This window comes from Gopherus evgoodei, chromosome 6 (assembly GCF_007399415.2).
Source record: "Gopherus evgoodei ecotype Sinaloan lineage chromosome 6, rGopEvg1_v1.p, whole genome shotgun sequence".
Lineage (NCBI taxonomy): Eukaryota > Metazoa > Chordata > Testudines > Testudinidae > Gopherus > Gopherus evgoodei.
In genome coordinates, this window is record NC_044327.1 from 92,120,181 (window position 1) to 92,133,351 (window position 13,171).

At 37.5% G+C, this 13,171-nt stretch overlaps 1 protein-coding gene across 1 annotated transcript in view; it reads left to right on the forward strand.

Moving 5' to 3' along the window:
• LOC115653835 (cardiomyopathy-associated protein 5-like) overlaps positions 1-13,171 on the forward strand; it is a 62,257-nt gene that overhangs the window by 10,156 nt on the left and 38,930 nt on the right. Inside the window, exons 2-4 of the mRNA XM_030567526.1 lie at positions 1,957-7,483; positions 11,585-11,680; positions 12,367-12,600. Coding sequence (XP_030423386.1) covers positions 1,957-7,483; positions 11,585-11,680; positions 12,367-12,600 — 5,857 coding nt within the window. The remainder of the gene's footprint in view (positions 1-1,956; positions 7,484-11,584; positions 11,681-12,366; positions 12,601-13,171) is intronic.

The following is a 13,171-nucleotide window of genomic DNA, read 5'->3' on the forward strand; positions in this document are numbered from 1 at the left end:
TGGTGACAGGCATGACACACAACTGTTTTTGCTGGGTACTTTTGAACAAGGGGAGTGGGGGCTGTATGCTTCTAGTTTTTGGAGTTTAAGGTTTTCTGTAGACCAGGGATAGGCACATGAGCTGATTTTCAGTGGCACTCATGCTGTCTGGATCCTGGCCACTAGTCTGGGGGGCTCTGCATTTTAATTTAATTTTAAATGAAGCTTCTCAAACATTTTAAAAACCTTATTTAATTTACATACAACAATAGTTTAGTTATATATTACAGACTTATAGAAAGAGACCTTCTAAAAACATTAAAATGTATTACTGGCACGCGAAACCTTAAATTACAGTGAATAAATTAAGACTCGGCACACCGCATCTGAAAGGTTGCCGACCCCTGCTGTAGACCATTGTACTTCTTTGATGAATTTTCTTTTCTCCTTGTGCTTTAACATGTCTGTCTTCTACCATATGTTGGAGGGTGTTTTTTAAGTCAATGTGGCTGTAGTTTATCCTTTTTCTCTAATCTCTACTTGCCATCTGTAAACAAACTCAGTGCTGCTCAGCCTCCTCCTTGTGTCCACTAAGACAATGAGTTCCACCTGGCTCTGATCCTGGAGTCTCGTATATCACAGGTTAGCTCGTTATTCCTATCTGTGTAATTACATTATATTAGCCAGATAAAGGTAGTTCAAAGCATGACTATCTCCCTCTATATTCAGTGGAACTAGAATGTTTCAGCTGCAAGTTTGCCTCATCCCATGAAGTAGGCTTTGAGAGTTCATAGTTGCTTCAGTGCGTGTGTTATCTTTTATTGGACCAACTTCTGTTAGTGAGAGAGATAAGCTTTTGAGCTACACGGAGCTCTTCTTCCGAGCTCTTCTTTGTACTCAATCAGATGGGGCTGGTGACACTGGCAGTTTTCCTTCAGACAGTTGCTAGGTAGGTTACAGGCTTTTTAAGGCCTTTTCCATAGCAAGGTGGCTAATGGAGGACATCTTCTGCCGTCTCTGTGGTTTGCCTTGCTTGATGGAAGTTTTTAAGGTATTGGGTATTGAAGAAATGTAGAGGGTTGAACATTTGCTGGTAGTCTTTTCTATTTTCTGCATATTACTATTCAATGTCTTTACTGAAATAAGTTTGTGACTTCATCCTTAATTATTTAATCATTTTAACATTTTTTGCTGCTGTAGTTTATAAAGCTGGAGAGGTAAATTGTTCTGTAGGTTTTTCCAGAAACAATATACTTAAATCACTGATAGAAATGATAGCTATTGGAATTTTATGTACCATAAATATTTTAAAAGTTTCTTTTTAAAATCATGGTTAACCATTTATTGGTATGTTGGAGGACTTACTCAGATAAACTCATGATTTTAGAGGAATATTTTTATTATTTGTAACACCCTGATACACAGAATTGACCTAAATTAGTAAATTAAAGTTCATTAAGTTGGAAGATGAAGAGAACTAAGATGTTGTAATAAACTATGGGCCTGAATCTCCACTGCCTTGTACTTTGAATTAGTCATTTATATCTGTGCAAAGTAGGTGCAAAATGCTACCAAATCAGTATGTCAGCATTTACACCAACATAGTAGAGGTTTAAATGACTCCACAAGGTATCAGGCATTGGAGAATCAGGCCTTAGATCTTTAGTGATATTGCTGATTTATTTCATGTTTAGATTTTTGCAAAACATTAAGCTTCCTTTAAGTTTTAAAGCCAGACTCTGACTTCACGCTAGCATAAGTGAGAGAAAATTTGAAGTCCTTAGTGTTTTTATACAATCTTACAACATACGACATTATCAATGCCAACAGTATATTTGTCAGACAAAATGTTACATTATTTATGCCTATATTTGTTACAGTACTTAAGAAAAACCGTTTTTCAGATTTAGGTATGTTTGATTTTACTGTAATTGATTTTTTATAATGATCCTACCATACTTTTATTTATTATTGTAGTTTAAAGGAGATTATCCATAATGAAGATGTGAAACCCAAGCTACAATGCATCATGTCCGACCCTTCCTTTTCTGTGGTAACAGTTCAAAGTGAAGATAGTGGAATAACATGGGAAACCAGCTCAAGCAGATGTTCCACTCCTTGGGCCTCAGAAGCAAGTGCTACTTCTGATCTTTGTAGTGTTGAAAGTTCATCTGTAGATTCTCCCCCAGGGAAAGTTATCTTTCTCATGGATGAAGGTAAGACTGTCCGGAAAAGGATGTGTAAATCATCAGATAGGACATCAGACTTGAAGAGAGGTCAGGGCAGCAAAAAGAGTGACTTGTCCGGAATGCAGATGCAAGAATTAAGAGATGCTCCCACAAAAGTGCAGGATGCTAAGTTAAATGCTGCTCAACTGGAAACACAAGCTATGGATGCAGAAACTTCAAAAGATAAAGAAGATTTGGTAGACATTACAGGGGAACCAGTGTCACATGCTTCAATTGCCTCAAAGTCCATGGGTAAAGAAAATAAACTGAAAAAAGGAAGGCCAGCCCTTAATGGAGCTGTAAGAGCTAAAATCCAGAAGTTCAATTCAATTTCAGGAGAAGAAACGCCAAAATTTTTCCAAAAGAAGGGTAGTAAAGATCCAGCTGTGCCATCAAATATAAAAAGGAAGCAGAAACAACAGCACAAAGGATTCTTAAATCAAAGCCTTTCCTCACCTTCTTTGGTGCATCTTGAAAAGAATTGCACTGATAGGGATGATGGTTCACTTCATAATATAAAACATATCAAAATGAATATTGAATCTAGCAGTTTTTCAAATGATAAAGAAGAGAGAAAAGAGACACAGTCTTCTCCAGCTGAGACTGTACATGAGACATCAGAGCAGTCACTGTCTTTTTCGTCATACCTTACTGAGGAAGAAGGGAAACAGGAAATCCACACAAGTTCACCCATGCCCGTAACATCAATATCCGAATGGTCAATATCTGAGCCATCAGATCTTATGGATATAGCAGAGAGAGACGAAATACAGCCCTTTCCTTCTGAGACTACAAATGTAATCTCAGAACAGCCACTGTCCATTATACCATCTCTTATTGATGAAGGAGAGAACCAGGAAATTCAGCCTAATTCATTTTTGGCCACAAAGACCATTTCAACAGATTGTATTAATGAACCAGAGGGGCAAGCAACTCAACCTTATGTGCCTATATCTACAGAATCTGTCTCTGAACGTTCTAGTTCATCACATACTGGTGAGGAAACACAGAAGCAAGAAATTCAGTTTTATTCACCTGTGACTACACAGTTGGAGCCTGAACATTCAGTTTTATCTGAAATAAAAAAGCGTGATATTAAACCTTATCCACCTATAACTGCACAATCCGAATGTGAACATCCAGATATATCATATTCCATCGAGGAAGCAGGAAAGCAAGAAATTCATCCTTATTCGCCTGTAATTGCACAACTGGAATCTGAACAACCAGATATATCATACTCTACTTGTGAAACAGAAAAACAAGAAACAGAGCAATTGGAGTCTGAACATTCAGACCAGGAAAATATCCAGCCAAACACTCCCATAATTGCTCAGTCAGAGTCTGAACATTCAGATCTATTCTATTCCATTGAAGAAGCAGAAGAGCAAGAGTCTTATTCACCTGCAGTTGAACAACTGGAGTTTGAAAATGTAGATTTATCATATCCTGTTGATGAAACAGAAACACAAAGTCAATATTATTCACAAGTAACTGCAGAACCAGAGTCTGAGCTTTCAGATTTGTCATATTCCAGCAATGAAGCAGAGAAACAAGCTGCACAATTGGAGTGCGAACATCGAATTTTATCACATTCCATAGAAGAAGCAGAGAATGAAGAAATTCAGCCGTATTTACTTGTACCTGCACAATTCGAGTCTGAACATCTAGTTTTATCTGAAACAGGGAGTGAAGAAATTGAGCATTATTCACCCACAACTCCACAATTGGAATCTGGTCATTTAATTTTATCATATCCTATTGGAGATACAGAAATCCGAGAAAGTCAATGTTATTCACATGTACCTGCAGGACTGGAGCCTGAACATTCACTTTCACATTATTCAGTTGATGAAGTAATTCCCCAAGAAATTCAATCTTCTTCACCTGTAACTGCACAATCTGTGCCTAAACACTTAGTTTTGTCACATTCCATTGATGATGAAGAAAAGCAAGACATTCAGCCATATAGACCCAAGCCTGCAAAATCAAAGTCTCACTCTTTAGCTTCATCATATGACACTGATGAAGCGGAGATGCGAGAAATTCAGCTACATTCACCTAAAATCGAAAACCTGATGTCTGAACAGTTAGTCACTATGCCACTAATGCATACTGATGACAGAGATGGGCAAGAACTTCAAGCTTATTCACTGGGCACACAATACTTGCTGTCAGCACAGTTAACAGCTCCTTCTCCCATCTTCATTGCTGAAAGTGATAAGCAAGAAATACAACCTGATGCACATGAAGTGCCAGACTTGGTTTCAGAAGTGTTGAACTTTTCAGCTGGTTCTATTAATGAAGAAGAGAAGTATGATATTGATTCTTCTTTGCCTGACACAGAATATACGTCACCTGAACAATCAATGGCTGTTTCATCAGACTTTGTTGATGAAACCATGATGCAAGAAAATCAGTCTTATTCAGCTGAAGTAGACAGTTTCCCATCAACACAGTTAAAAACAACCTTAGTTAGGCCTTTTAATGAAACAGAGAATCTAGAAATTCAAGCCTATGCTTTTGAGGAAACTGCTTGGTTGTCAGAAAAGTCAAAAACTGGCTCAGCTAATCCTACAAATAATAACAAAGGAGAGAAGCAAGAAATTCAGTCTTTTCCAAATGAAGCTGAATACTTTGAATCAAAACAATTTCCAGGTAGACTTCAGACAGCACATACAGCCCAAAGTACTAATGAGAATAAATCAGACATGACAATGGTATCTGATTTTGTTTCAAATGAAGCTTCCCGTAATCTCCTATCAGAGTCCATTAATGAAACCCACACACATAATTTATACTCCTCACTACCAGGTAATCCAGTCTCAGATAAAACTGTAAATAATGTAACAGTAACTAGCACTGGAGATCTTTCAACAGCAGAAGAAATACAGCATTTTTCAAATGTAGAAGCAGGGTCAAAAGAGCCTGAACATTATCTACCAAGAGAAGAGAAATTAACAGAACATGTGAACTCTGCAGAAGAATCCAAATATACTCCAGAACCTGATGAACAAAAAGATATGTTTAATATCATTTCAGAAGGCTATGAGATATTGAACATTCATGCTGTCCCACTCATTTCTTCAGTGGATGAAGAAGAAAGCAAACACATGCCAGATAAACTAGAATACTTAGAAACAAATACTCTCATTAAAACAAAACTGTTTGATTGTGGTGACCATGAAGCATCAGCATATGGAACAGCTACAGAAATTTCAGAAAACTCAGTGACAGATGACACTGGAGTTAAAGATATGGAACAAAAAGAACTTGTTGAAGTAGATGCTCAGGAAATTGTAGAAACAGAGGAGGAAATTTCCACTGTGTCAGAAAATAAAAGTGGCGAAGTTTTGAATCCTAACGAGAGTACCATTGAGATGGATTATTTTGAAAAGTATACTTTGATTGATGACAAATCCCCCACTGAACTATCTTCCTTTGATGCTGTAATGACAAACCCTAAGAAACATACAGAAGAAACCATCTCTTCAACTGGAAATTCTGATGTTAATACTTCAGAAGATGAATTTACTTTACTAGATAATGACTTAGATGAAGCCTTTTATGGAATGATAGAACAAGAAAGCAAGATGCAGTCTCATGCAGATGCTCAGAAATTTTTGACTATGCAAAAATCAATTGACTGTAGTACAAAAGTGATAAATATAGAAGATGAACAGAAGTTAGCAGGCACACCCTTATTTGATACAGAAGAAGGAGTGTTAGAACGGTCTATGTTGTTTCCCACATCAGTCAGCGCAATTAACCCAGAACTTCTAGAGGAGCCACCTGCACTGGCATTTTTATACAAGGACCTCTATGCAGAAGCAGTGGGAGAAAATGCAAAAGGTGAAAATGAGCCTCCTTCTGATGAAGAGAGTGGGAATTCTGATGCATCTTTTCCTAGAAATTCTGACACCGACGATGAAACTGGAATATATTTTGAAAAATACATTCTTAAAGATGATATTCCTTGTAACGTAGCTGGGTCTCAAAAAGATCAAGTTTCAAAAGCTCAGTCTATTAATAAAGACCTGTCAGGCCAACTGAGGGTTTCAGGAGACAAACATAAGGATTTTTATGAGGTAATTGAAAAGGAGCAGCAATCTGTTCATATTTTATCTGAAGAATCCACCAAAACCCAGGTCTTGTCAGAAGGGGAAATTGTGATGGGAGAGAGAATCCCGTTTATTACTTATATTAAAGTAACAATTTGTCAACCAACTCAGGCAGTTCCTTTTGGAAGCAAGCTTAATGTTTCAGATGCAAGAAATGATCCCACTAGTCAACAAGAAGAAGAAAATGCACCTGCAGCAACACACGAGGAATTGTCAGAGCAAATGAGTCATGAAGAGTCCAGTCAAGTACTTGATTCTGAGGTAATTGCTAATCAAAAAGAAGCATCTGTGCAAGATAAATCAAAGACAATAACTCCTCGAACAGATGAGCAGAAAGATGAACATGAAATAGCAACAGTTAATAAAATGGATAATTACATGCCTCATGGAAGAACACCTGTTGATGAAAGTGAAAGCAATCAATATGTTCGTACTCCTCAGAAACCAGAGCAATTAATTTCATATTTGAATAATCACCTTCAACCCATGACAAAAGAGGCATATGATTTAGACCATGATCATTTTGAAAGTGTGAACGGGGAAAAATATCTATTTGATACAGATGAGCAGACAAATGAAAACAGAGTCAGAGAAAACATTGCCAACAATATAGGAAAGCATAACCTAGAAGTAGTTAAGACTGGCCTTCCAGAACCTGGAGTAAAGTTTGATAAGGCATCAGGTGATTTAAACATACAGCCTTTTAGACGTGATTTTGATAACCTTCCATCAGATTCAACAAGAGAGGAGCAGTGCTTGGAGACTGATGAACATCTTGCTGACTCAATGGATTATGAAGTGATTACCCAAGAAGAACTTTTGCAAGATGAAATATCCTCTGAATTGGCACATGAAGATTTATTGTTTGAAGACAGGGAATCGTTTGAGCAGATTAGCTATAGTTATGAATCTGTAAATGAGACAGAGCAAGAGATACCCATTGAACATGAGGATTCAGGCTTTGTGGTGATGAATTCTGAAAAATCATCACTCGACATATCTGAAAGTGAGAGTCAACAAAAAGAAATTAAGAAGGCCCATGTTGATACTTATTGCTGCCAGTGCAGGTGCCCAATTTCTGCTATTGACAAGCTTTTTGGGGAGCATGAAGGCCATGATGTGACAACACTGGACACTGCTGTAATGGATATGAAGGTAAGCATCTATGTTAACATTTTCATAATTAAACTTGATAAATGATTACTTGATTGACTATGTAGTTTAAAATATGAATCTTTCATCTTTAACCTTAGCCCGAATTTGGGATTGTAAATTATTAGTTGGAGACTGCTCCAGATTCAGCAGAAAGAATGCAAGTATTTTGGTTTTCAGTTTCTATATATACTGTCTATTGACAGGAACTTTTCCTTTTGCCATAGTTGTCAATGCTTTAGTCATCCTTGGCCTGGATTATTACAATGCACTTTCTTTATACCAGTGTTTCCTGTATGGTGGGTCATGGAATAGGTCATGGAAAGGTTGTAGATGGGTCATGGAGTGAGGCCCTGGGGACGAGGGGGAGTTGGAGAGTAAGCACACCTCACATTTACCCCACTGCAGCAGCTCCTGTTCCATGGGACTGGGCCTGGCTCCCTACTCTCAAAGGCCAAACCTTGAGAGGTGCTGTGACCCTGGTCACGTGAGGGTCACAGAGTGGGGAGCTGGGCCCAGCCCTGCAGAACAGGAGCAGCCATTGTGGGGTATGGAGTGGGGTTGGTATCCTTTCCCCTCCTGCCCACCCCCAGCCTCTCTTCTGCCCTGGGCCAGGATTAGGGTTGTGATGCTGGAGTGGAGGGTGGGAGGAAACTTCTGAGGATAGTCAGTGGCCCCTTCACAGGACAAGGAAGAGAAGGTGGTAGCAGAGGAGGATGCTGGATTATGATTCTGCCCCTTCCTCCCCCTATGTGGACCCTGTGTGGGTTGCAAAAAAAAGATACAATGTTGTGGGTGGATTACCTTAGTAAAAAGTTTGGGCAGTGCTACCTTCAGCTACACTTGCAGCATCATTCAGAAGTTTCAGCCTAGTGCTGAACATATATGCAGTGCTCATCTCTTGGGTTGGGCCAACATGAGCACATTACCCTTGTGCTCCATGAGCAGCACTGGCTCCCAATCCAGTGGAAGGTATGAGTTATTAATCTGTTAGAACCAGAATGGTCTGATGCTCCACTGTGGAAGGTCCATTTGGCTGGAAAGCTTTTGTCATAGGTCACCAGGGCTACATACCTGGGGTGGGCAGCAGGAAGTTCTTGGTGAAGGGTCTTTGGAAGACAGCCAAAGTTTGGTGACTTTTTAAAAATGTTGCAAAGTAAGATGCAAATGTTTATTTTGGCTGAATTTTGGGCTATTGCAGAGAATCTCTCCCATGAGAGGATGGAAATAGAAAATATTGAAATGTGTTTGATTTAACAGCATTGCAGGCCAGCATGGTTCATTTAATTTGTGTAGCAAGACCACATATTACAAGATCTATAAAATAAATAATGCAAAAAATTCCTAAAAATCTGCAGGAGAGCTGGGCCAGCAAATACCAGTACCAAGATGACTATCAGGTTAGTTAGAGCAGGGCAATACAAGGTCTCTTTTAGAATATGGAACTAGAAGGAAGAATATATTGTAATTAAGGTGGCCTTGCAGTCATGAACTTGCCAAACTGGCGATTTTGATCTATTCATTTTTTTTGGTGTGATCTTGTTTACATACCAGGTCTTACTAAGCTTTCCTAGTTATAGCATCATCCTTAATATAGGTGGCTTTTTTTGGCATGCAGAGAAGCGTAACTTTAGTAACACTGGTTCATTTCACTTTGACATTGTAGAGTAACCTCTCTATGCTTGCACCAACATTGTCACAAGATTGTTAGCAGTCCAGTTTAAGTACAAAGGTCAGACAAAGGCTTTAGCCTGGTTACAAAACATGGTTAAAATCTTAACTTTCACTATACATTAGACTCATGTTTTATAATCAGTTCCTTCATTTGGTTGTAGTGGTAGTGCAGACAAGCTCTTATTGTCTTCGGGGGGGAGGAGGGAAGAAGTGCCTGATATGGAGCCTAAATGTACACCACTGTTGATGTTTCAAAAAAATTTGCATCCAGCCTCTATCATAGCAATTGTCAGATCTATCCAATATAAAAGGTTGAAACAAACTCAAAAATAAGGGTATGAAATTAAAATTCCCTCATCCATAATTCTAGCAAGCCTATTCTTGCCAGTGTTACAATTTAGTATTATGATAGGTATACATTCATTAATATACTATGTATAATGAATGCGTCCAAATACTCCTGCAATATAAATACTTGTGAAAACACTTTTCACTTCTCTAGAAACTTGTCTATGTTTAATTGAAGTTCGGATCTGAAAAGTGACTGTAAAAATGGTATTATGAGGTCTAATCTTTATGTTCTCATTTATTCCATATCAAAATTGCTCAGTTTACCAGTCCAAAGGTATTCCTTTTCTAGTCACCAGCTGTGCAATCTGAATCCAGCATCCAAAAGTCATGCTGTGTTTTCTGGATTGTGCACAGTCATTTTGCAATTGGAAATTTATTAAAAATTCTGAGCCATGTGCATCAGTTTTTAAGAAAAATTCCCTGTTGATTTCACCTTTAACTTGCACCTTTTTTCATCTCATTCTGGCCTCTTTACATGTAAGTTACTTTCACTCTCTTACTGACTGTTAAAACCAGGATGGTTTGCTAACATTAAATGTATACATCTTCACCCTTGAATTTGGCCTAAAAGTGGATCTCTGGCATGTGTTCTATTGCACAAGTATATTATAATGCTAATTCAAAAGTAAGAATAAAAAATTATTGTAAGATGATGAAATACCGCCCTCAAATATAAATATTTACAAAATTTTGCAACTGTTAATTTTTCTTTTTCTCTGGTCTGTGCATGTACCACATTTTATCACTTTTTATCTGTGGCAGTTCCTGCTTTGGCTGTGAATTATGATCAGCTGCCAAAATGTCACTAATAAAGTCACAGGTCTGAAGTCTTCCCTGGTGTAGTTGCACTGAAGTCAGTGGAGTTATTCCAGAGATAGATATGTCCCCTGATGTAATTCCCTGGCTGTGGAACTTGGAGATACAGTCAGTAATTAAATCTGGCCACAACACATGTCTGACTTCATGTGATTTCTACCAGCCAAAGCTCATTTTACTCTTAGATTGTCTATGTGTAGTTCTTGCTACTCACAGTTGTAATTGCTAAGGAAATAAGAAGACAACACAATGCTCACCTTCTCAGCTTTTGGCATTAGAGCAGAAATTCATGTTAAGTGAAATGAGCTGTTAACCTATAAAAACTGACAGAGCCATTATCTTCACAAACAAAATTTCACACTGGGATCTCAAAGTGATCAATCCTAAATATTTATCAATTTAACATTAAATTTTACAATAGAATATGATATTTATGATTCAGAGGTCACGTGGTATTTTTTCAAACACGTTTTGGATGTGGAAGTTTGCCAGACTGTAGGAAGCTGCTACCAACCTTCCTCTAACCTTCCATTCAGAAGTATACAAATTGATTAAAACCAAGTGCACTTATGAAATATAAATTGCATATGAGCAGATGGCCAGCTCTCTCAAGGAAGGTCAAGGACTGGTGCATAGAGAGACAGCTCTATTATTATTATAATATCTGGTCAATGTTGTCTTTATTGTTTCTAGAGCTTTATTGCCTATTGCTTGCACACCTAACACAACCAGTGACTTTGATGAGAGTTTTGGGTGCAAACGGAATGCAAGTTCAGACCTTCAGTGCACAACAAAACATACGTAGTTTAAATTGTGTATATTTATTTAAAATATTTAAAAGTGAACCTCAGGAACATCTATATTTATGTTTAGTTCCCTAGATACTTTATTGCATAGGCTAGCCTGTAACAATTACTTTTCTCGCTGTGGGCCTGATCCTGCAGTCTCTGGAGCATTCCTGTGCAGTGCTGAGTGCCCTCAAATTCCCGCACAGCCGGTGAGAATTGAGGGTGTGAAACACCTCACATAAGCACCTTGAAGGATCAATTGTTATTTCTTCTTTGAAGTTGGTATTGTACCTTTTCCAACCACTATTCCTGTGTTTGCCTTTCTAGTCATGTTGAAGCTATTAAGTTAATTTTAACAATAGTTCCAATAATATCTAGAGGTGAAACATTACATATATATTTTATGTGAAAGCTTTATAAAGCAGTATTTCCCAAGCATCATATTTAGAAAATTGCTGCCACTTTTTTATTTCAGGATCAATTAGACGAATTTCTAGGAGAGTTACAGCAAAGGTCAGTGAAGTTTGAGGAGTTGGTTAGTGAAATAGAAATCCTGTTTAAATCTATTGAGGTAAGTCTAATATCTACACTACTTCTGTTTTCTTTCCTCCTTCAATATTGGCAGTCTTTTAAGAATATTTTATACTGTTTTGTAGTTTCATGTTATCATTTTCACAGGAATTGTCTGTTTCACTAGTCCTTAAACAAAGTTTCCTTACTATGAGTGATTAACAGAATAATATATAGTTGCTTTACTATACAGAGCTGCTGCACAGTGACCACTATGTGGGCTATTGTGATAGCACTTTCAATCTGTTTCGTTTAATTTTTAAACTTTTACATGGATCAACACTTTCAAATGTTGGATACCTAAAGTTAGGCACTTAAATTCATGTTCAGGCATCTAAATGAGTGGTCTGATGCCCAGAGGTGCTTAGCACTTGAAGCATACATTGATTTCAATAGGAAATTTGAAAGTTCAGCTGCTTTGAAAATAAGGCTTCTTATTTAAGTACCTAACTACAGAAACCTTAACTTTAGGCACTCAGGTTTGAAAATGTTGGCCATTGTTTTTAAAGTATTTACCTAATAATATTTCTTATATGTGAACTTGCTTAGATAATTACATGCGTCTTTTTGTAAGGATGCCAAAGGTCGCCTGACTAATAGTTGGTTTTTACATAATTTAGAGAGTTTTAGGTACATTCATTCACTGATGTAGTTTGACTTCTCAGATTTTCATGTTTTATTTTCCAGGAAAACAATAAAAAAAATGAGCAGTTTTTAGAAGACCAAAATGAAGAGATGGTTAAGAAAGTGATAGCCCAGTATGATGAGATGTCCCAGAACTTTGAGGAATTGAAGAAGATGAAAATGGAATACTTGTATGACCAGATGGTTAACTTTCAGCAAAGTATTGTTGAGGTGAAGGAAACCTTAGAGACAACTGTAACGGAAACTGAAGAACTTGATGATGTTGTTTTCCTAAATGTAAGTATGAGTTACATTCATAACAGAAACCTTAATGATATTAGTCACATATGGCATTTGATATAATATGCTCAGACCTACTTTGTGTTCTGAGGTAAATTAATTCTGAAACCTCAGATACACCAGTCTGGAACTGCTGGGTCATGTGAAGGTTCAGAAAAAAGGTCAAAGAATGATCTGTCATGTGGAAAACGTGCCTCACAGTGAGACACTAAAGGAACTCAGTCTATTTAGCCTATTAAAGAGCATTTTAGGAAATGACTCCGTCACAGTCTATAAGAAGCAGAGAGAAGATATCTGTTATGAGAGGATTCTTAATTATATCAAAGGGTGGTGTAACAAGAAATTGGAAGTAAATGGTAATTGAAGTTGGAAGAGTCCAAATCGGGGGAAAAAAGACTCAAATTTTTAACAGTCAGGATAACTAACCATTGGAACAGATTACCAAGGGTTGTGGTAAATTCTCCATTACTTACAGTCTCTAAATGGTTTGTGGGTTAGATGCAGGAATCACTGGCCAAAATCTATGCCCATAGGAATGCACAGTTGCTGCAAGAATTATCAGTGACTC